Source organism: Bombyx mori, chromosome 10, assembly GCF_030269925.1.
Source record: "Bombyx mori chromosome 10, ASM3026992v2".
Taxonomy (NCBI): Eukaryota; Metazoa; Arthropoda; class Insecta; order Lepidoptera; family Bombycidae; genus Bombyx; species Bombyx mori.
Window position 1 is genome coordinate 3,162,696 of NC_085116.1, and position 24,129 is coordinate 3,186,824.

A 24,129-nucleotide genomic window follows, 5' to 3' on the forward strand; every position below is an offset into this window, starting at 1 on the left:
GCAAAACGTTGTCATTATGTTGAAAATAGACATTCGAGCAGATTAATACCTAGGTACTAGATTGTACACCGTATGCTAATCGAACTTCTGTGAAAATGTCTTCGATGTTGTTGTAGGATACAGCGGCAAATCAACAAAATAGTAATTTATAAACGGTATCGAATTAGTTTGCCAAACTCATAACCGAACCAATACTTTTTCGGTCGGCTAAGTTCGATTCTTTGTTGAATCATCACAGCGACGTTCAGTAAGGTAAGGTATACTACTCACGGTGTTATCCACCTTGTGAGTCTGGTCAGCCAACCATGACGCCGGCTCACCTCTGTGGAGCATTAGTAACGCGCGCGTGCCACAGTACACCTGCCTGGGAATACATTATGAAGAGTATTTTCAAGAAACTAAAAGATAGTAAGTGCCCTTTCCGCTTTGTGTCACGCTTTCTAATATACCTAGTCAGGTCATAAGTGAGTCGTCTATTATCAAAGGTGGCAATCTGTGCATTTGGACAAAAAAAATTTATTGATATGTCAATACAGATTGATTTGAATATAATCGTCTCCTTCAAAGAATACGGTTCAAAACCTGCATTAAATAAAGGTTAATAGTTAACCTGTAATTTATCTGAGATGTCGTTCCGAAGAGTTTTGTGACTGCCAATGGAATACAAAGTCAATAATTGGTTTTTCTGATTTACCAATCATTGTCCAAAAGTCAGATTGCCGGCTTTGATAATAGTCGACTCAAGTATTGTCACACAGTAAAAACTTTTCTTTTAGAATGCTGGCCACAAAAAAGTTTATTGAATTCGAATCTCAAATTGTTCATGAAAATAAAAATGTATACTTTTAGAATTTTACTCATTTTTAAATATGGAGTGGACGCTTAAAGAAGACCGTGTTGCAGTTATTGCGTTGCATCGTTGCGGTAACGCGCCAATTCAAATTTTTAACATACTGAAAAATTTTAATATAACCAAAAGATTCGTTTATCGTACCATCAAACGATACAATGAAGACTCTAGTGTAGATGACAGGTCAAGAAGTGGTCGCCCTCGGTCTGTTAGGACTCCAGCAGTGATAAAAGCTGTGAAGGCGCGAATTCAAAGAAATCCCAAACGTAAGCAGAAACTGTTGGCCCTTCAGATGGGGTTAAGCAGAACCACGGTGAAAAGGGTGTTAATTGAAGACTTAGGGCTTCGGGCATATCGAAGAAAAACAGGACATCGTTTGAATGCTCGTCTAATGGACCTGAGACTGAAGAGATGCCGCGCTTTGTTGAAGCGGTACGCGGGAAAAAAATATCGGGAAATTCTTTTTTCGGATGAAAAAATTTTTACCGTAGAAGAGAGCTACAACAAACAAAATGATACGCACACAGTAGTGAAGAAGCGAGCAACCGTATTCCGCGTGTCCAACGAGGTCATTTTCCATTCTCGCTCATGGTATGGTTGGGAGTTTCTTATTGGGGCTTAACAGAGGTACATTTTTGTGAGAAAGGTGTAAAAACGAATGCAGTTGTGTATCAAAATACAGTCCTGACGAACCTTGTGGAACCTGTTTCTCATACCATGTTCAATAACAGGCACTGGGTATTCCAACAAGATTCGGCGCCAGCTCATAGAGCGAAGAGCACACAAGACTGGCTGGCGCCGCGTGAAATCGACTTCATCCGGCACGAAGACTGGCCCTCCTCCAGTCCAGATTTGAATCCGTTAGATTACAAGATATGGCAACACTTGGAGGAAGAGGCGTGCTCAAAGCCTCATCCCAATTTGGAGTCACTCAAGACATCCTTGATTAAGGCAGCCGCCGATATTGACATGGACCTCGTTCGTGCTGCGATAGACGACTGGCCGCGCAGATTGAAGGACTGTATTCAAAATCACGGAGGTCATTTTGAATAAACTTTAGTGTCATAAGAATCTATGTTTTGTTAAGTTCATTTTGGTATATGAATGGTTACATAGTGAATAAACTTGTTTCAATTATTTTACATTAAACATGTGACAGAATTTATGACCTGACTAGGTATAGGTTATAGTATTTATTTGCGAATCTTATTTTTATCAGGCACACGTTAATTGTATTTAAATTAGGTATATTAATTCAATTCTCAGGCTATCGTAATTTGATTTGAACGACAAATTTTGTAGGCGCACATCATCATTCTCCTGCCCTTCTCCCAGTCACTTGGGGTCGGTGCAATATGTTTTCCCCTTCCATACTTCTCTGTCATATACCATTTCTTTGCTCACTTCCCTCTATTTTGTAGGCGCACCTGTATTAAAATTTTGAATTTTGCTAGACTATCTCTTACGTTCCGTCGCCATAATCTGCGAGGAGGTGAACTCGCAGAAGCCGACACGCCTTAAGTTCTGTGCCGTCTAGCCGCTCTGACCTGACTGTGTATCTAGTTTTCCAGAATTCCACACATTTTACTTGTTTTTTTTTTAAATATCATCAGTTCCCATAGCTTCGTGATGATCAAAAAAGAACCACTGAGCACGGAGTACAGTAACGCCCACATCTCAACATTTCGTTGTGGATGCGCACGCGCAACGTGTATCGTTAATAGCATCTTATTTAGAAGAAAAAAAGTAAAATCCAATGCATCCTACAGAACAGGTTGTAGAGAACCTACTAGAAAGGCAATAGTATTTTATATACAATACCAAACTATGAAATGCATGCATCTGTTTTGTCGTCATGGATGCTCTGTTCGTGAAAACATTTAAGAGCCCTAATTACATCGTGTCTTAACTTTATTGATCGTTCGATATTTCAATGTGATTTATATTGAGAGATTGCGAGGAGAAAAGAATTTCCTAATTCTTTCGTAGCAGTTAAGTCGAAGGCGACAGGCGGAGTGTCCAAGGGCGGCGCGAATCGTGGGTCGAGAGGTCGTGAGTTCAGACGCGCTCCGCCCCACTAATTGCAGCGCCCCACGCAAATAAATAACTTTTATCCGCATCGCCGTGATCACGTCCTCTCTTGACCTTAAATAACGATACATAAAAATTTTTGTTTTGAGAAATTTTAAATCAATTTTTTTTAATGGCAGCGTCAGAATTCCACGGAGCATTCGGCGAGAGATGATCGCACGTGATAACATCTGTACGTCGAATTGAAAATGATACCTCTTTGACCTCGGGTTCGCGAAGTGATTAAGCGCTTCAACACATTGAAATAGCTATTAATCATAGTTTCATTGTAGGTGTAAAATAAAAAGCCTTTTTGTTTGTGATTGCGGATCGAAAAGTCTATGGTTATGTTTGCATATTAATCGATGTTAGGGGCGAAGACCTTACACTTAAATAATATAAAACATCTTCTCAGTCGTAATCACTCGTCTCAGAGTAGTCGTGGTCATCATTTCGGGTGCTGTTGCGTTTCACTAGACTTCGCCATTCCTCGCGTACTACGGCCCTTGTGCACCCGTTAACGGAACCACTTAAAGCTGCCTTTATTTGGTCGGTCCATCGTAACCGTGATCTGCTGCGCGGTCTTGCACCCTCTGTCTCATGCCATGCACCACAAGGCGCTCAACTAAGTCGTCAGCCCGTCGTGACACATGCAATGGCGGATCCAGGGGGGGGTCATGGGGGTCATGACCACCCCCTGAGCTGGTTCCAGGACTTAGGTGGGCCACTAATTGAATATAATGATTTTATTTATATATTTTGTCAACATACAGATTTTATGTAACTACATACCTTCAATATTTAATTAATTTAATATAATATAATAACTTTGTATAATGGCAAACGTTTGGGAACGAACGCATCTAAATTTGACCCCCTCCTGGCGCCAAAGCTGGATCCGCCCTTGGACACATGCCCGAAGAAAGTAAGAATGCGACCCTGAACAATGGAGGATAGTCACTGCTTGATGCCGAGTTCAGCATATAAAGCATACCGGTATGTTATTAGGGAGGTAACACTTATACAGATTAATTCGTTTTTTATCACAATCATAACAGCCCACAGTCGTAGGTCTCTTCCAATTTACACCACTAAGCGCGGTCTTCGGTTCCTCTAGTCTGTTTATTGCTGGCCAACCTACGCAAGTCTTCGCAGCACATTACTGGACCCCACAGATATCAACAACGTAAATGTCGCTACTCACCTTGAGACGTGAGTTTGAAGGCTAAGTTTTACAGTACATTTTATTGCCTATATAGACGTTAGTAGTTTAAAGGGCTATTCAAACTACACGCGGTTGGGTAGGTGAGCTATCGGGGTTAAATTTGGGGGGACTTGCTAACTATTCTAGCAAGAGCAGTGCTTCGTTTAATCTACAACCAGATCGGAATCGCGACTCACTGAGAGGTGACGGCGAGAAACTCAAAGGGTCTGTTCTATTTTTTAAATAGAAATGCCAGATTGCATAGCGGCAGAAACTCGCCGGATGGAGGTACTTACTCGTGTGGACTTACAATACGCCCGGCCACCAGCAAAATCGGATTGGCGACCGCAGTACGCTGATAAAATAGTCAGAGAACCTCTGATGCCCATACTTGAATATTTCACTCGGTCTTTTACGGCATCACACATTCGAAGGTTGTAAGCCACAGTATCAATTTACCTTGGACTGATACTTCACGAATTCTCTCTTTTATTATCGATGACAATAAAATCTATATCTACTTGAACACATTATTTGTTTAAAGTAGTCGTGGCCTAAGGGATAAGACGTCCGGTGCATTCGTGTTGAGCGATGCACCGGTGTTCGAATCCCAGGCGGGTACCAATTTTTGTAATGAAATATGTACTTAACAAATGTTCACGATTGACTTCCACGGTGAAGGAATAACATCGTGTAATAAAAATCATACGTCGTAAACGTCTATAGGGTTCCAGTAACCACTTAATACCAGGTGGGCTGTGAGCTCGTCCACCCATATAAACAATAAAAAAAATTTTTTTTTAAAGATTTGATTCTATGAACTTAGAATTTGTATCGCAAACTGCCTATAATGACTACTTTGATATCGAGTCCTATGAAGAATGCAAAAATTGTGCATCGCACAGTCATAGGAGTATGTATTATGTCTGTTGTGTGTTGTGTGTTCCGACGGCCGTTCATTCTACTGACGCGCGGAACAATTTCGCATTTTGGTCGATCGGTGCGTGCACGAAGCATCGTGACTCGGAATGGAGCGTCTGCAGAATACGAACCGAATGAAAACGAGAAACACACTCCCGAAAAATCAAAGTTATAGATATAAAAATATAAATCCATTAAAACATATCGAATAATATTGTCAAAGTGTGAGTGAGCATGGTGCACTGTTTCGTGATGCCTTTATCATGTTTAGAAAAAGCGACTTAGCTTCTTCTTCGGTCTGAACATAATAACTAATGAAATGCTTCAAAATCCAACACCTCTTCGTCTATCCTCAAAATTACCTCCATCAGGAGGATACAACAGACATCATCAACTTATCATTTCCCCACTTTAAGTATAGGTAATAATTAAGATTTCTCAATCTTCAAAATGCCTCTCCGTCAACATTGGCGGCCACAATAGCAACATTGCTACATTATATCAATGAATATAGATTTTTCCTTAGACACAAAACGCCACAAACAGTTCTGAAAGATTAAGGTAGTCCAAAGAGATCTCCATTTAATAAATTAAACTTATCCCAATTGTATTGGTCACCACTACAATTAAAATTTCTGTAAGACCGCGTCGCAAATCGTAGTATTTATAATGTTATATGTATTTATAATATGTAGCCGCGATAAACATTTCAATATTTTCTTTCATTTATTGGGCTACGCTGGAGGCACAGAAAACGATGAAAATTTTCAGGCAACACGTAGGGTCCATTTCATAAATTACTCTGCAATGTAAATATCACTACTTTACGCGAGTCGTAGACCAATATAGCAATTTTCAGCAATAAATTAATTAGGAAAATGTAGAAACGAATGAATTTTCCGATTAATTTTTTTGCATCCAGTACACGCCCGTTTTTACATGTAATCAGTTCTCACGGTACAATTATTCTTGGCACATACAACCCAAACTTAACTTCACTGCATCTCCCCACAATTTGTTATACAACATACACAATTATTACTTATGTAACACGTTATGTTTATGATTCTCTATTGATTTTTGCCATCATTTATTTAAAAAAAATCCTACCTATGCTGAGCTTCTCCTTGACGTGTAGGTGAGCTCACGGGGCTGAAACCGGAGTGTTGCTAACATTGGCCCTAGCAAGAGCAGTGCTTCGCAGAATCTACCACCGGATCGGAAACGCGACACACTGAGTAGATCTGGCGAGAAACTTAGTGGACTGTGTCTATGGGTTAATTTACTCGTTGAGCCCTCCGTCGCAAGCTACGGGTTCGGCGAGGACGGTGACCGGTACTTGAGGTACCTAAAATCACCGTTAATGAATCGGGAGGATCTGTAATGACGTGCTTAGGGCGACGTCGACTGTTTACCATTCGGTCCACAGGATCGGGTATGCTTTACTATTACTGCAGCAATATCATGTGATGTGATGTAATGTGTGAAGACAGAACAACCGTTAAAATACAATACATTGAGAATTCAATCTCATGTCTGGAGGGGCGGATGGTTGTTCTAAACGAAGCCGTGACTTCGCGCAGCACGTGATTTTAACACGCTTTTATTAGCTAGACATGTGTATAGACTACTTAGGAATCTAATATATCGATGTAAGGGAATCTATGACGTATATTTTTAATAACTTCAAGATTTTCGATTATCTTGAAAATTTGCACACGTATGAAGAACCGATGACTATACAATAATTTTATTACATCTATTTCAATCGGTTCTCTATTTAAGCGCCTTTTTTTATTTAAAAAGCTAGGGTTATTATTACTAATGTTCTATTGTGCGTAATAAAATAATAAAAAAAAACTTTTTTTAGATTGGCATTTTACCAAAACGACATTTCTGTAGGTATACATATTTACAGATTTTTTTTTCAGTTTCCGTACGAGTATTATTAATAACTTGATGGTTTTGTGCATAATATGTACAATCTAAATACTAAAAACACGGAATAAATCTTCGATACAATATTTTATAATTCCAAAAAAAAAAATACATAAAATTATAAAAGCTAGCCATCAAACTAAACATGTTATTAGATAGATAATATTCGATAAGGCGCATAACTCATTATAATATTGATCCACGTATTTTTGTAGGAACGCCTACATTTAACGAGATACACATAAAATTAAATGTTTCTCTATAACTATAATAAATTCGTAAAGGCATTTATTGTGTGTTTGCCTATAAATATCAAAATCCATGATTTATATGACTGCTTTTTTTTTAAATCTAAAAACGACATCTACATATCTTATATACGCCGCCAAATAGGTAGTGCTGCGTTTTGGAGAGTGAGATAGATGTTCCCAAAGTAGAATTGTAAGTACAAATGGGCTGTAGTGCTCACGTTTCATTAACAGTCTATTAGCTCAGTTCCCTCTTAACATTGGCTCATCTTTTTTTTATTTATTGCTTAGATGGGTGGACCAGCTCACAGCCCACCTGGTGTTAAGTAGTTACTGGAGCCCATAGACATGTACAACGTAAATGCGCCACCCATCTTGAGATATAAGTTCTAAGGTCTCAGTATAGTTAGTTACAACAGCTGCCCCACCCTTCAAACCGAAACGCATTACTGCTTTACGGCAGAAAAGAGGCGGGGTGGTGATACCTACCCGTGCGGACTCACAAGAGGTCCTACCACCAGTAAAATTACATAATTAATAATCAAAATTCAAAAACCTTAAGTTCATAATCTTAACTAATAAATTTATTTAGATTAACGTACTTATATTGAAACCATCCACATAATTCGGTAACAATGGATTGCGTGCCACTCTTTATCACGGCGGATGCGTGCGCACACGTTTTCGGTAGTCGTTGCCAATAAAAAAAAAAAACACTGAAGTCGTGTCGGATACGCGCCTTTTCTCCATTGTGGGAGAGTTGGGGCACATTCCCGCCATAGCGATCTGCTCGTGAGCTCCACTTAAAGCATTGTCTTCTTCACGCATCTTTAAGAAATGACAGAATGTGACTGTTCGATTGATAAAGAATGCGGAATACTTAAGATCTTTTTAACTGTGTAAACTTTGTTTTACAGTGCGTAGTGTAAAAACATAAATGTTCATAAAGTTATTTAACGATACTGTTAAAGTTGTATGACGTAGTTACTGAGGGAAATAAAAAAAATGTATATTAAATATGCTATATGTTAAAGTACCCATTTATTTACGGCCTTTATATAGTATCGAAGTTTCCGACTTTAAATTCATGTAAAGCAAACACCTGAATTCTCTAATCTCTTTTAGGTTCTGAAGTCTCATGCCTCAAAGTTAAGTGTGGACATTATGTATAGTGTGCTCAGTGCGAGTTTTAACGTTCTCGATAGCGTAAAAGTTAACCCAATTTTGTATGCAGTTGGTACATCAAACGATCCCATTCCGTACAAATATGAGCTAACTTTTACGATATCGAGAACGTTAAAAAACTCGCACTAAGCACACACGCTCTTATAATACCTTAAAACCAGGTAGATTGATGCATTAAAATTGACAACTAAATTCACGAAGATAACTAAAATTACTTTTACGGTTTAATTTCGCCTGTTTTATTAAAATAACGTATGGCATCTACGACTCGGGACAATGGAAGAAAATATACGTTCATGAGATAATAATATGATGTCGCAGTCATAGAATAATAATACACATAATATTTAATAGTCGCAGTCAATCTATACTAATATTATAAAGAGGAAATATTTGTTTGTTTGTTTGTATTGAATAGGCTCCGAAACTACTGAACCGATTTGAAAAATTCTTTCACTGTTTGGAAGCTACACTATTCCCGAGTAACATAGGCTATAATCTTTTTTGAAAAATATTAGGGATTCTTACTAAAACTCCAATAATGTAACCCAAGGTGTAAAAAAATACCTAAAATATTCTTTACGTCGCGTGCCTTGCGAAAACGATTGATGATAGAATAAAATAATGCACTACGACTTTGTAGAACACATTATTATTTACAAAAAGTGTCGCGACAGCATATGTCTAACTATTATAATTATGCCGGAATAAGTGTTCTTTTATTTAAAAAATAAAACAGCGTCAAATATCATTGAAATTTTTGTTGACCCGAGCGGAGCTGGAGCGGGCCGCTATGTTTTAATAAAAGCAGTATTATGCAGTATGATTTGACGTCTAAACTTCAAAGACACGGATATGACCTGTTTGTTACTTCATTTTGATGAAGCGTAGTTTCGTAACATACGATAGGTTTAGCTACTCCATCGGGGCTTATTCGCCCCGACTACCATCGGAATTTACTGCAGATCTAATTCGCAACTACCTTATGGTTACTTCTTCTATTACACAGTGCAGTTAAGTCGTCGTGGCCTAAGGGATAGTACGTCTGGTGCATTCGTACCTGGCGATGCACCGGTGTTCGAATCCCGCAGTACCAATTTTTGTAATGAAATTCCACGGTGAAGGAATATCAGCGTGTAATAATCAAACCCGGAAATTATAATTTGCGTAATTACTGGTGGTAGGACCGCTTGTGAGTCCGCACGGGTGGGTACCACTACCCTGCTTAGTGCTTATTTCTGCCATGAAGCAGTAATGCGTTACGGTTTGAAGGGTGAGGCAGCCGTTGTAACTATACTGAAACCTTAGAACTCATATTTCAAGGTGGATGGCGGCATTTACGTTGTAGATGTCTATGGGCTCCAGTAACCGCTTAACACCAGGTGGGCTGTGAGCTCGTCCACCCATCTGAGTAATAAAAATAAAACTTAATATTTAAGAGTCGCAGTGAATGTTTTAACAAAAATAGTATTATGCAGTATGATATGACGTCTAAACTTCAAAGACACGGGGATGACCTCTGTGCTTTTTCATTTTGATGACAGTAAAGCGTAGTTTCCTAACATACGATAGGTTTAGTTACTCCATCGAGGTTTATTCGCCCCGACTAGCATTGGGATTTACTGCAGATCTAATTCATGTACAGTGCTATCAAATACCAAGTATAAGTGTATTAGCTAATAATAAAAAGCTAGCTTTATCACTTAAATATAATTATTTTACTAAAATTATGTGAACCATTTTGTTTTTTAATAAGACTCGAATCGACATCCCAACGTACCTACTACCTACATAATAAAATTACTCTTTTTTCGCCAATTAATGATGACAATAAATTCTTATTTACGTATCCGAATTCTAAGCGGCAATAAAAAAGTATAAAGCGTGGGTGGTCCGCAACCATAAAACCGAAATTATGACTCGACATAATGTCTTGTGTAGGTATTGCATAAATATTTTGATAAGTACTGATTAATAAAAAAATATATAATCACAATGTTCAACAAAAAGGTTGTTCGCGTTTTTATTAGCTTTGTCCGCATTCACAGTTTACCGATAATAATATATGTGAAAGTATTTTAATATTTATGAACTAGGACAGATAATCCATTGCGTATATTCGTACCACGATGGTATTTGTAGACAATAAGTATCAGCAAAGGGATGCACGCGAACATAATTCCTTTGCTTCCCAATTCATACACGTTTAAAAATTTTATATAGAAAGTGGCAGTCAAACTTGAGCTTGATAAAACAATAGTTATTTCATGGTATACACAGAAACGGATGATTGCTTAGATGGGTGGACGAGCTTACAGCCCACCTGGTGTAAGTTGTTATTGGAGCCCATAGACATCTACAACGTAAATACGCCACCCACCTTGAAATATAAGTTCTAAGGTCTCAGTATAGTTACAACAACTGCCCTGCCCTTCAAACTGAAATGCATTACTGCTTCACGGCATAAATAGGCAGGGTAGTGATAGGTACCTGCCCGTGCGGACTCACAAGAGGTCCTACCACCAGTAATTACGCAAATTATATTTTTGCGGGTTTGATTTTTATTACACGATGTTATTCTTTCACCGTGGAAGTCAATTGTGGACATTTGTGAAGGACGTATTTCATTAGAAAAAATGGTACCCGCCTGCGGGATTCGAACACCGTTGTATTATATCGCTAGATACGAATGCACCGGACGTCTTATGCTTTAGGTCATGACGTCTTCAAAATTAACTCATCCCGATCCCGCGTAAATGAGAACAGAAATTAAAATTAAATTCTGGAGAACACAGACAGTACAACCTTACAGTAGATTTCCACTTACATGACGTCACTTACATTTGAGAGCTAGACACAAGTCTATTCGTATTTTGCAAGCGTACCTACAGTTTAAAAGCACATGTATAATAATTACGGCACTCGATCATTCTCTGAGCATATTGACCTAAATATAATTAACAATTAGCACCACATTACACAAACAATAAATTCATAATCACATAACACGTGACAAACTATACTTTTTATTTTTATTGTCCTTGTAGGCAGACGAGCATACGGCCCACCTGATGGTGAGTGGTTACCGTCGCCCATGGACTTCAGCAATGCCATGGGCAGAGCCAAGCCGCTGCCTACCGCTGTCTGCCTATCAACTTTCCAATTCAGACGAAAACGGAATGAACGCATTTTATAGTTGAATTAATTATTTCGAAAGTTTTATTTTTTACTAAAGAATATTAATAGTTTTTGTGAGTATCTAATCTAGACAACGTTATTGACTATTATAGAAATTAAAGAAAAAAAGTGTGCATTATCTCAGTAGGTATCAATAATAAATTTCCATCTTCTCTTGACAATCTGGTTCTTCGTTTATTTTAATCCTACTTTTATTGATTTCACATCCGCATATCTGTGGGAAGTAATTTATTTGTCGTTGGAATATTAATTAATTAATGGGTGCAAGTTTTTTTGTTTTCGTTCCTAATAAAATAGATACCTAACAAAACTCGAGAAATGCAATTACCATCTATTTAAATTATGTTCAAAGCTTGCGTTCTATTTTAATTAATATTATTAAGTTTTAATTATATTTAGAACTATAATATAAAATATAAGTACAGGTGGTATACGAAGCAAATAGTGGAACAAAAACGTGAGAATTGTTCAAACAATAGAAGTTTTTGTGTGCAGCACACTCTTAGTGGTTAGCACCTAGCCATTAGTTGCTTCGTGACTACAATCTACGGTCTGCTACAGTTTTCTGGGAATTTTAATAAAATAAATTTCACCTAATTCTTTTTAGACCACGGCTGCGTGAAGGCATACTCGCCAGATACGATAATGTTAGGTGATCTGGCATAAAAATATGAATTGTGAATCTCAAACTGTCAGTAGGTATATATTTGAACGTCGTTAGGTTATATTGCTTTAAACCAAAAATATTTATTGGTTCGTGTACTACAAACTTAATATTTTAAATTATAAGTAATGCAACCTAAAATGTATCTTTTGTTTATTATTTACCTAAACACTAAAATACTGGCTAATTTGGCTAAACCTCTTTGCTAAAATATCACCTGACCGTACTAAAATGTATATAAAATTATTGCCATTATAAATACTGATATCTTATGTAAATTTTTAAATAAATAAAGTTGACTATTTAAATTTTCTACTTTTCAAAATGAACGTTTTAAATTGTTTTAGTTCTAATAAATATTCACTTAAAGATCAAATTTGTTTGAAACTATTAATCTAGAAAATACATACCTAGTCTATGAATCGAAATTAAGAAAACGACTACACTAAAAAAACTACATAAGTGGGTATTTCATACCTTCTTCTTAATATCAATAAATTATACTTGCGAAAAAAACATTATTTATTAAATAAACTGTTAAAGAATGTTTTAGTTTTATATGTTGCGAAAATCAAGTCTCTCTTGAGAAAGCTAACCGCCCACTGTGTGTTATTTTAGAGAGGTGATAGGGACATTGTACATGGGTATCCGGTGACAACGATAGCTTCGATAACGTATCAGTGCGAGGGTCAGTACTGGATGAGCGCTCGCGGACAGTGGTCGACCGACAGGCTGCATTGAATTTCATACAGAGTCCGCGAGTAGCTCGGAAGCGCGCATCCCATCGGGAGGCCATTGTTCCACCGCCCACTTCCATTGTTCCGAACGCAATTCATTACGCCCAATAATCCGCTCAGCTGACCGTGGAGTAAGCCTCGTTATTAATCCCATCCGTTCAGTTACGACCAATTGTTGTATAAATCGGGTGTTACCGTTGTTACAGAGATCGCATTTAAGGAATTACCGCCGCCGTATGGCTCCCGATGTAACGAGAACGATAGTCCCGTACACGCGCAACAAGGTTCGACGGAGTCGGTAATAGCAGAACATCACTCTGTTTGAACTACAAATAAGTTTTTTAAACTATAACGCTTCATCGTTTCTTGTGCTATAGATTGATGGTGCCACGCTGGAGGTACTCGACTTGCTTGCGAATTGCAAAATCACCTCAGAAGCCAACGACCAGAATCAATCCGAGGTCGAGTACGCTGAAATCAAAGAGATGGGCGTGTGGCAATCCACGCCGCTAGCTCATCGACATAAGTCGAAAATTTCATTAACTTGGGTGCTGAAAGAGAATTTGGAAAACAAGAAATTGGCTTGCGAAAAGGGGAGGAACTGCGAAAATGTACGACCTAAAAAATACAGTGACATTGATAGACCCCAACATTACAGTCAACGATTAAATGAAAACGACAATTATAGAAAGTGTAATTCGAATAGAGACACGAATAGGATCATAGGACGTAACGAGTATTATCATAATCTGAGATTTCAAAGTGCTTGTGATGAGTTTACCAAGGAATCGGATTCTTATTCTGATGATTCTAGTGTTGACCTTCAATACATGAGGAGAAATAGACACAGGCACAGAAGAAAGAAGACAAAACAAAACTCTAAATTCGGATACGATATTAAAGATGTAGACGGATTTTTAACAGAGGTGAGTTGACTTTAGAAATACGTTTTAATAAATAAATAAATTAATTAATAAACGATAATATAATAAAACAGTGACATGTCCGATGTCGCAGGTGATAGCCCATACGAGCTATTTCAGACGCGCATAAAAAACGCGAAATGGCCCGAAAGACGCGTTGAGCCTGTCTACACAATTCGCTGCTTAAAATAAATTAGAAAAGTTTCAAATTTCAATAAACTCACATTAATAACAATGTGTATAATATTGGTGCTCTAGATAGGCCAACAAACTCATCTACCTACAGATATTACAACGAGAAACTCACTTTGAGATATGAGGTCGATATCTCGATTGTAATGTACATAATATAACGGCTGCTCACTCTTCGAATTGTACACGTATCTACATCGCGGCAAAAATAGGCATGACGATAGATTATTTATTTAAGGCTAGATGGTTGGACGAGCTCACAGTCTACTTGGTGTTAAGTGGATACAGGAGCCCATAGACATCTACAACGTAAATGCACCACCCACCTTGAGATATAAGTTCTAAGGTCTCAGTATAGTTACAACGGCTGCCCCACCCTTCAAACCGAAACGCATTACTGCTTCACGGCAGAAATAGGCAGGGCGGTGGTACCTACCCGTGCGGACTCACAAGAGGTCCTTCCACCAGCAATTACGCAAATTATAATTTAGCGGGTTTGATTTTTAATACACGATGTTATTCCTTCACCGTGGAAGTCAATTTATTTATACGTGCGTACTAACAATACGCCTAACCATCGCCACAATACATAATATCATTATATTCTTACCACACAACATAACATAATAACTGTTCATAATTAATAGTTCGCCCTCTCCTCCTTCACATACATCACACACAAGCACAACGCCCGCAGTGTACAATATGGATCGAAAAATTGGCGTGAAATTGGATGAGCGTAAATTACTCATAATTTAGTTTTCGGAATCGGGTTTTGTTTAAAACGTTTTCTCGTATATAAATTTCGAACAGCAAAAACGCTTCTTTCCAAGCTAATTATATTGAAGGGCTTTAGTGAATTATGTACCATACATCGAACCTCCGTATCGAATAGATGCCAGAAATTGCAAATTACAGTATTAAGCTTGGACCAAAGCACTACGTTTTAATTCAAACACTTTATTTTTGATTGATGATGATTTCAAAGGGGTGCGGCATTGGCTTTATGATATCTATAGGTTCCAGTAATCACACCTAAGCGATAAAACAAAGAAAACATTATGTTCTTACACAAAATAAACAATACGTTTGTTATATTTACAATGAAATTTCTATGACATTTACATAAATTCATTGTAGCATTTGATATGGATTCTAGATACTAGCTGTTACCCGCGACTTCGCCTGCATGGTTAAAGAAAAGTATTATGTATTTTTTTTAAAGATAATAAAAGAACTGTCTCTAGAAATGAGATAGGTATATATTATTTCAATAAAAGGCTATTTCACTATCCTAACCGAAATCTAAAAATAAAAATAAAAACTATGTTAATTCATTGCTCCGTTTCAGCGTTAAAGAAGGACAAACACATCGACAAACGAACATTTCATTGCAGTATTAATTGCACCGTCTGAGTCAAGCCGTAAAGCGTTAAAACTTAGTGCCTGTCTGCGGGATTCGAACACCGACACACTCGCCTCGCTCAATACGAATGCACCGGGCGTTTTATCTTTTAGTCCATGACGACTTCAACGTAAACATAAATCACTACATAGTATAAAATAAAGTCGCTATCTCTGTCCCTATATCCCTATGTATGCTTAAATCTTTAAAACTACGCAATGGATTTTGATGCGGTTTTTTTTAATAGATAGAGTGATTGAAGAGGAAGGTTTATATGTATAAGAACACCCATTAAATAGTCGAGAAATACTGTTATTTTTTCTGAGGTTTCTAATGTGCTTCGCCCCGCGGTGTCACCCGCGATACAACAATAACCGCGGGTAACATCGCGGGACTCGGCTATCAATAATAAAATTCAATGTTTCCGAAGCGAAGCGAGGGCGGGTCGCTAGTAAGCAAATAAATAAGTTTGTGCAGACTTCAATGCTCGACGAATTTACTCAGCATTTAATGTGACCTCTTTCAGGCTTCAATCGATCGACCCGGTAACATACCGGTGGTAATAACTTATCCCAGCATATTGTACCAGACCCAAAACGAAGCTCAACAAGAGCTGACCTTACCGCTGGGCACAGTCGTGAACGCAGTGTTCAAGAACGACAAGTGGTTGTACGCGCAGACTCCGCACGGAGACGAAGGATATGTGTTGTATAAGGCTTGTTTGCCCTTGGGAATATTGCCAAACAGGTAAACACAGCTAATTTAAATAAGGGTATTTATTACCTGGTAACTAAGACCTTTAGGTCAAGTCTTATTTTAATTTACATTTATATATTTATGAAAAATGATAATATGGAGTAAAATGAAATGAAATGAATATGAATAATTTGAGACATTAATCAACTGTGATGAAATTAAATGAAATGAGATGATATGGGATGAAATATAACCTCAGTAAAATGGTGGTGAGACTGAGATTTTTTCAGTGGACATTTTGGAGGATCCCGAGAAGTTACGTTCAGCGCCTTGTTTCATTTTCCCACATTTTTGCACTTTCACAGATATTAAACAGTTAATAAACCACCAATAATACACATTTAAACCTGAAAAAACACTAAATAGACAAAATAAAACTTCGATCAACAATAGTAACTAGATTTCGGGTCGTGCATAAAATCCGTCTCGTCAAATAACAGCGCACTTGAAATGTGAGCTCTTATTTTGTTTAGTTCACTTCAAACACAGCCAATGTCAACCCGTCTCATAATACCGCAATGTATATTCAAAAGTTGCAAAAATAAGGCCCGAAAAAGCAATTTAACGGCCGGAGTATCTTACTTTCGGTAAGTACATGAAGTATAAACTATATTGTAAGCTTTAAACTTATAAATAATATTAAATTTTGAACAAAATTACTGATTTTTAACCACCGCTACAAATGTTGGCCAAGGCTCGGCCAACACATGGACAAACTTTTGCTTAACAGAACAGTAAATGCATGGAGTAGATTTGTGTTGTAATATTTTTTTTAAATTTGTTAGCAGCACTTCAAAATTAGTTGGTTAAAATTGGTTAATGCTGCTTTTGTGTCTGTTTGTTGGACTCTCATTAGATACTTAGCTATCCATTTTTATTTTAGCTTTCCTAGCAATCACGTGTGCAGAATGGATCTCGATTGTCGCCAGAGAAACAAGAGATGACTTTTATAAGCCAGCTAAGAACTCCGCTTATTGACACTGGACATCTTTGCCTTCCGTGCTCACGGCTACTGAAATGTGGCCGAAACATTGTAATAAAAATACCGCGCTTGAAACCGTTTAAACGTTGTTTTATTATGTGCACTGGTCGCGAAAACTTAAAAATATATATTACACAAAAACGTAACGCTAATAAAATAATAAGTAATGTATAGATACTAACAAACATACATTTCCAAAACATAAAAAGTAAACAACTAAACTTTTACTTTAATTCATTAATAAAATATTTTAGTGTTAAGCGCGACTCCCTTACCTCCTGTAGTAAATAGAAATCGGCATTTCAAGAAGCAAAAATAAATAAAGCAAAACGATGTTAGTTCTCAGAGCAATTAAGGGAAAAGTTACTTTATTTGTTGCACCTTAAGATTGATTTAACATTAAAAGTTGTTTAAAATATGTCTTTTTATTGGTAAGTGACAGGAGTAATTTATTGCTTTGCTCGTTTTATGTGACGAATGATCGTAAGTATTAGATAATGTTTTGGAGATTTGTGACTTTATTACTAGGTGCCATAGTTGTTATTAGTTTGAAAGTAAAAGTGTTTCAAAACTTTTTTCTCCGTTTGTTAGTAAACGAATGTAGCTATATAAGTATATATTCACGCGGACAGTTTTTGCTTTAATTTTGTACGTATCCCTTTATCTAGTTACTATTGTTGATCGAAGAAATAAAACAAATCACACAACTTCACTCCTCGCGTTCCCGCCAAAAAGTCCGGTAAACACTGCTATGACGTTGTCAAATTTTGAAATTATATGAGTTTTACTGTGTCGTTAAAACTTATTTTACGGATTAATCGACGACCGACAGCTGTAAAACATTCGAAACGTTGGAAATAATCGAAAGATATTAGAAAACTTTTGAATAATAGATTGAACCGTAAAAAAGTTTTAATTATGTCTACGGCTGAAAAACCTCTAATTCTAGTATTAGAGTATTATCTATTTAATGTGATCATAAGCTTCCATTTCTGATGTGGTGATCATGAAAACGTAGATCGTATATAATTGGATTTTCCTTCTGACGCTCTTTGGTTATCTTTTGCTGGGTTGCAATGGGTTTCAATCAGGTCGAGTTGCCGTTAGCACAAGATATTACTTTATTGTTGTTATAAATTGCCATTGGGAAAGAAAAGGATGTCCGTTGGGAAAGAAAAGTTGTTGAGTAGCGACCGCGTACCGTAAGACGTATCATGGGTAGGCCTGCCACAAAATGGACCGATGACCTGTTGACGTTCCCGGGGATCCGCCAGATGCAAGCAGCGCAGGACCGATCTTTGTGGCGAGGCTTAGGGGACGCCTATATCCAGCAGTGGACGTCCGTGGGCTGATAGATAAATAGATAGACAGATGTTATTAATCCGCTGTCACCTTTGAACTGAGCCAAGCATATTTCGTTCTCTTACACTATGCATTTTTTTTATATACAATCCACCATTCGTATCTTTCAGAGCATCAGCTCAAAGGAAGTCACCGTGTTGGGAGAGCAGCACCGACGTGTACCCGCGGCCGCGCGGGAACACCACGGACGGCGAAAAAACGCAACAGCGCAGAAGGACGCGTTCCGAATGCAGATACAGAAACAACGACAGAATCCAACCTAATTATTGTCCGGAAAAAGATTTCGACGATTTATATTTGAAAACGAAATCTGTTTGCTCGCTTAATTCAAAGTATGGACACGAAAATTCGCACGTTAAAAGACAAACTCTGATGGTCGTCAATAGTAATTACAAAGGTAACGTTTTGGAAAGAACGGTGACCGTGCAGAAAGGTGAAGTTGTAGTGCTCGAGAACAGCGCGCGTGCCAGTACAAATGTCGATTGGTTTTACGTTAAGAAGAAAGATGGAAGTCTTGGGTTCATACCAGCGGTTATAGCGGATCATGGGTACATTTGAAGAGCTAGCTCGTCTAGCTTAAGGTAGAAATGTGACAATGTCTAGCAAGCCCCAGGCTTCCCGAGGTGTTGTACCACGCAAACACCCAGGACCTGATCCTAGAAGATATTTCCATCACTTCGGGCGCATGATCCTAGAAGATATTTCCATCGCTTCGGCGCCATGTCGATGGGCGATTTGTTAGCTCATCTGTCGATCTAATACAGAAAATTCTCAAAGTTTAGATCGTGATCAGTATCTATAACATCTTCATTTAGTTTATAATTAAAACTACTGTTAACCTCGCGTTTTTTTATTTTTCATTATACTATTTCTTAAATTTCGAATACGTGACGTTTTTCGTGGCCACGGACGACTGTAGTCCGTGGACTGGAGTAAGACTAGTTTTAACTATGTCCACAAGTGGAAACCAAAGGAATACGATACGACCTTCAGTTCGTGCAACCACTAAAATTCTGAAGGATTTATGCGACATACCGCGATTTCAAATTGAAAGCATGCAACAAAAGCTTCGAAACCAATGTTCTTTTTTTTTTCGTTCAAAAAAGTTCACGAACGATTTATCTCCAGCGATTATTGGAGCGCATAAATATTATAATGTTGAAGTCTGAATTGCATTTTATGCCCTACGTATTCGTTGGTAACCTAAAAGGCTATTCCTGCTTCGTTGTGGCTGGTAGGTGAGGTTTATGGGGTTTACTAAAACTGGCCCGAGCAAGAGCAGTGCTTGGCACAATCTAGCACCAGATCAGGCAGAACTGGTGGCAGGACCTGTTGTGAGTCCGCGAGTAGGTACCACCACTCTGCCTATTTCTGCCGTGAAGCATTAATGCGTTTCGGTTTGAAGGGTGGGGCAGCCATTGTAAGTATATTTGGGACCTTAGAACTTAATCTCAAGGTGGGTGGCGCACTTACGTTGTGGATGTTTATGGGCTCCAGTAACCACTTAACACCAGGTGGGCTGTGAGCTCGTCCACCCAACCAAGCAATAAAAAATAAAAAAATCACAATTGGATTACAATAATGAACGCAACAAACTCCAACAAACTGTTTATACAATCAAAACGCTCAGTTTGTTCGCAACACGCCAAGAGTATGTTTAAATATATACATATACTAGCTGACCCGGCAAACTTTGTGTTACCTTAAATAAGATTTCTAGGGAAATTCTACAGTAGAAAAAAAAACCTCATTTAACCGCATAATACTTCATTATAAACGTTGATCGTAGAGGGGTGAAAATTTCAGAGTATAATGAATTTTTTTATTCTACGTCATGACAAAATAAAAACAAAATTCTCGCAAAAATTTTTAAAGTTTTTAATTAGCAAATAAAAATAAGGGTTGATCGTAGAGGGGTGAAAATTCAGGGTTGTATGTATTTTTGTATGTTGTATCATAAAAAAATAGAAATTAAAAATTTTGTATAAAAAATAAAATAAAAAATTTAGGGGTGGACTACCCCTAACATTTAGGGGGATGAAAAATAGATGTTGGCTGATTCTCATAGATACCGGATAAGCACAAAAAATTTCATCAAAATCGGTCAAGCCGTTTCGGAGGAGTATGGCAACGAAAACTGTGACACGAGAATTTTATATATTAGATAGATAAAACACCCAGACTAAGAGCAAACAAACCTGTTCATCACACAATGCTTGTCCAATGAAGGAATCGAACTAGTGATACCAATTAGACGTAAATAGGAGGCGATTGAACTTATGAGCTGTTTCAATTTGAGGCTGGAGCAAGTAACTATAATTTACACAAGTACCGACTGGGCGCAATTGGTTAAATATTGTTATCCAAAAAACTTTATTGATGTTTTAATGTTGCATACATGCATATTTTACATTGTCCATTAAAAGCTCAAAATATGTACAGGTGACTGAGAAAATGAAAAATTAAGTTATTTAAATATCCTAGAGTAAATTTTACTGAACTTATCATAATATTAGTAAATACTGTATATTAGTCGTCTATTATCAAAGGTGGCAATCTGTGCATTTGGACAAAAAAATGTTATTGATATGTCAATACAGATTGATTTGAATATAATAGTCTCCTTCAAAGAATACGGTTCAAAACCTGCATTAAATAAAGGTTAATACTTAACCTGTTATTTATCTAAGATGTCGCTCATAAGAGTTTTGTGACTACCAATGGAATACAAAGTCAATAATTCATTTTTCTGATTTACCAATAATTTTCCAAAAGTCACATTACCGGCTTTGATAATAGTCGACTCATATAATAAAACTTAGGTCTCGATTTAATTTCATTTAATTTTTTCCACCTAAATATGCTTATAACTATCGAAAATGTAAAACTTGATCTTTGTAATTAAGAGACGTGCACAAATCTATTTCTGGACTGGAACCGGCTAAACTTAACAGGGTGCTGTATTTAGTTCTTAGCACCGCACTGTATATGGTCGTGGCAGACACTGGTAGTTCTACTCTCACCTCACCCGAGTAGCTCATTTGGTAAAAATGTTTAGAAGTACCACCGGCAAACACACAGTCATCATGAAAGAATGACACATGAATCCCATTGTCTGGAATGTCAAAGACTGTCACTGCATCTAATGAACGAAGGTGCCACAGAGACAATCGAGGTCCACCACCGCATACCTGTAAATTTTTTATATATTCCATTATTAATTATCACCCAGGTGTTAAGTGGTTACCAGAGCCCATAGACATCAGTACGTTGTAGATGTCTATGGGCTCTAGTAACCACTTAACACCAAGTGAGCTGTGAGCTCGTCCACAATCTAAGCAATAAAAAAAATTCTACAATGTAAATGCGCCATCCATCTTGAGATATAAGTTCTAAGGTCTCAGTATAGTTACAACGGCTACCCCACCCTTCAAACCGAAACACATTACTGCTTCACTGCAGAAATAGACAGGGTGATGGTACCTACCCGTGCAGACTCACAAGAGGTCTTACCACCAGTAATTATGCAAATTATAATTTTGCAGGTTTGAGTTTCATTACACAATGTTATTCCTTCACCGTGAAATCAATTGTGAACATTGGTCAAGTACGTATTTCATTAGAAAAATTGATACCTGGCTTGTGGGATTCTAACATTGTTGCATTGCTAGATATGATTGCACCGGACATCTTATCCTTTAGGCCACAACGACTTCGACACAACTTTCCTTAGGAATGCTATTGATGGCTTAAGAGGGTTTTAAATAAAATAAATCGCCTTTTACAACACACACAGAAAAATATCAGTCACAATATTATTATGTAAATTCCCTATTAAACAAAAATAATTTTTTCACTGATTTTCATTTTTGTTTTTATTTTCACCTCTGGCATTTTAATGATAATATGTATGAATAATTAGATTGATGATAGATGAACTTACAATCCAGTCATCTCCAAGAGCTGCTGAGCCAATCCACTTGCCAATATCAGGTCTGCTGACCTTATTATTAGTGTGCGGTTCCAATTTATTGTGTGATTTTCCACTTCTAGTATCCCAAAGCATAACCAAACCATCTTCGCCTGCTGAAATAATCTGTTGGTTTCTGAAATTTTTTTTTAAATAACTTCTTTATTACTGTAATATTAGCCATAAGCATATATGTATATCACTGTCAGGGCAAATATATTAGCAGCTGAAATAAGGCAAATAAACAAACAAACAACTTACTTTCCATGAATAGAATGAATAAAATTATTATGTCCCTTATAAGTTGAAATAAGGCTCCCATCTTCCAAATTAAACACATACACATTATTGTCTCCACAACCAGCATACAGCTTCTCACTGTCTTGAGATAGCCACATGCAGTTCACATCGTTGTAGTCCAAAAAAGTTTGGGAAGGAATCTTTATGCTCCATACAGGTTTTGATAATTTAACAGAAACAACAGCCTTCCAGTCCCATCCGCATATTTCATTAACGGTACCAATTATAAGGAATTTTTCCGTTGAAACTAGACTACAAATCTGTTTTTTTGAATCTATAGAATGTATATGTTTTGGTTTGTTGTATTCAACAGATAATAATTCTAGTACTGGATTTAAAATACGATCTAGGCTGTAACAAAAATTTAGAATGAATTTATAAACCTCTCCAAATATTAAAATATACTTCTATAAATTTAATACAAATAACATACTCAAATACAGCAAGATCTCCATAAATATTGCCGGCCACTAAATATTTACCACACGGCGATAAAGTCTGAGATAAAACAGTGTTATACAACATTTTATTCAACATGGTAAAAGTTTTGTGTTTGCTCAGAAACTAGACTACTTCGTCAGTTTTTCTAGATGCCATGCAATATTTTAATTGAAAAAGAAACATAAACAACCATAGGTAAACAACACAATTTAAAGCTACATATAACCTCTATTTCGAATGCAGCGATTTTTTTGCGGCATACACTCTTTAGGCAAAGGGAACAGTGTCCATGCTCTATTTTAAAAAACCAAAATGATTTAGCTCTATAGCTCTTTATGACGAATTGAGATAAAATTAAGGCAAATTCACCCTGTATAAGAACAGAAATTTAGTAAGACCTAAGGTTATTTTTTTAACAAAGGAAGCTATATAGACGAAGCTATCTTTCCACAAATCAACTTAATAAATCACGTATTAATTTATTGACTCATTACTATTATAGGTTAGAAACATTTTAATAAAATGAAATAGGTACTTCACTTTACTCTTACTAAAACTCTTATTACACTATATTATTATGTACTCTTATCTAAAACAAAAATATTGTGGTTTTATTGACATTTGCCTAAGTTTCTTTTCATATATTTCATTTTGTTTGCCGAAAACTCATTAAATCATGTTACATGTATTATTTTTATTCAAAAATTATGCTTTTTATCTTATTGTTTAGCGATCTCAAAATAGAAAAGTTATTCTAAAGTTCCAATTGATTTGCTTGACTTT

At 37.0% G+C, this 24,129-nt stretch overlaps 3 protein-coding genes and 1 long non-coding RNA gene across 4 annotated transcripts in view; 2 read left to right on the forward strand and 2 right to left on the reverse strand.

Annotated features, from left to right (window-relative positions):
* LOC110385588 (uncharacterized) overlaps positions 1–24,129 on the reverse strand; it is a 933,915-nt gene that overhangs the window by 468,825 nt on the left and 440,961 nt on the right. The gene's annotated exons all lie outside the window — the stretch shown is intronic.
* Positions 331–19,480, forward strand: LOC101736856 (uncharacterized). Its single transcript, XM_021350790.3, has 5 exons — positions 331–408; positions 13,222–13,313; positions 13,393–13,941; positions 16,062–16,282; positions 18,746–19,480. The coding sequence occupies exons 1-5, from the start codon at positions 378–380 to the stop codon at positions 19,191–19,193; spliced, it is 1,341 nt and encodes a 446-aa protein (XP_021206465.3). The 5' UTR covers positions 331–377; the 3' UTR covers positions 19,194–19,480.
* Positions 16,623–17,357, forward strand: LOC134199462 (uncharacterized). The gene is made up of 2 exons (XR_009973967.1): positions 16,623–16,878; positions 17,175–17,357. It is a non-coding gene; the product is annotated as an uncharacterized LOC134199462 (long non-coding RNA).
* On the reverse strand, positions 21,461–23,619 carry LOC101736989 (THO complex subunit 6). Its single transcript, XM_038013518.2, has 4 exons — positions 23,339–23,619; positions 22,867–23,256; positions 22,579–22,741; positions 21,461–21,826 (listed from the first exon to the last, which is right to left on the reverse strand). Exons 1-4 carry the CDS (start codon positions 23,440–23,442, stop codon positions 21,506–21,508), a joined length of 978 nt encoding a protein of 325 aa, XP_037869446.1. The 5' UTR covers positions 23,443–23,619; the 3' UTR covers positions 21,461–21,505.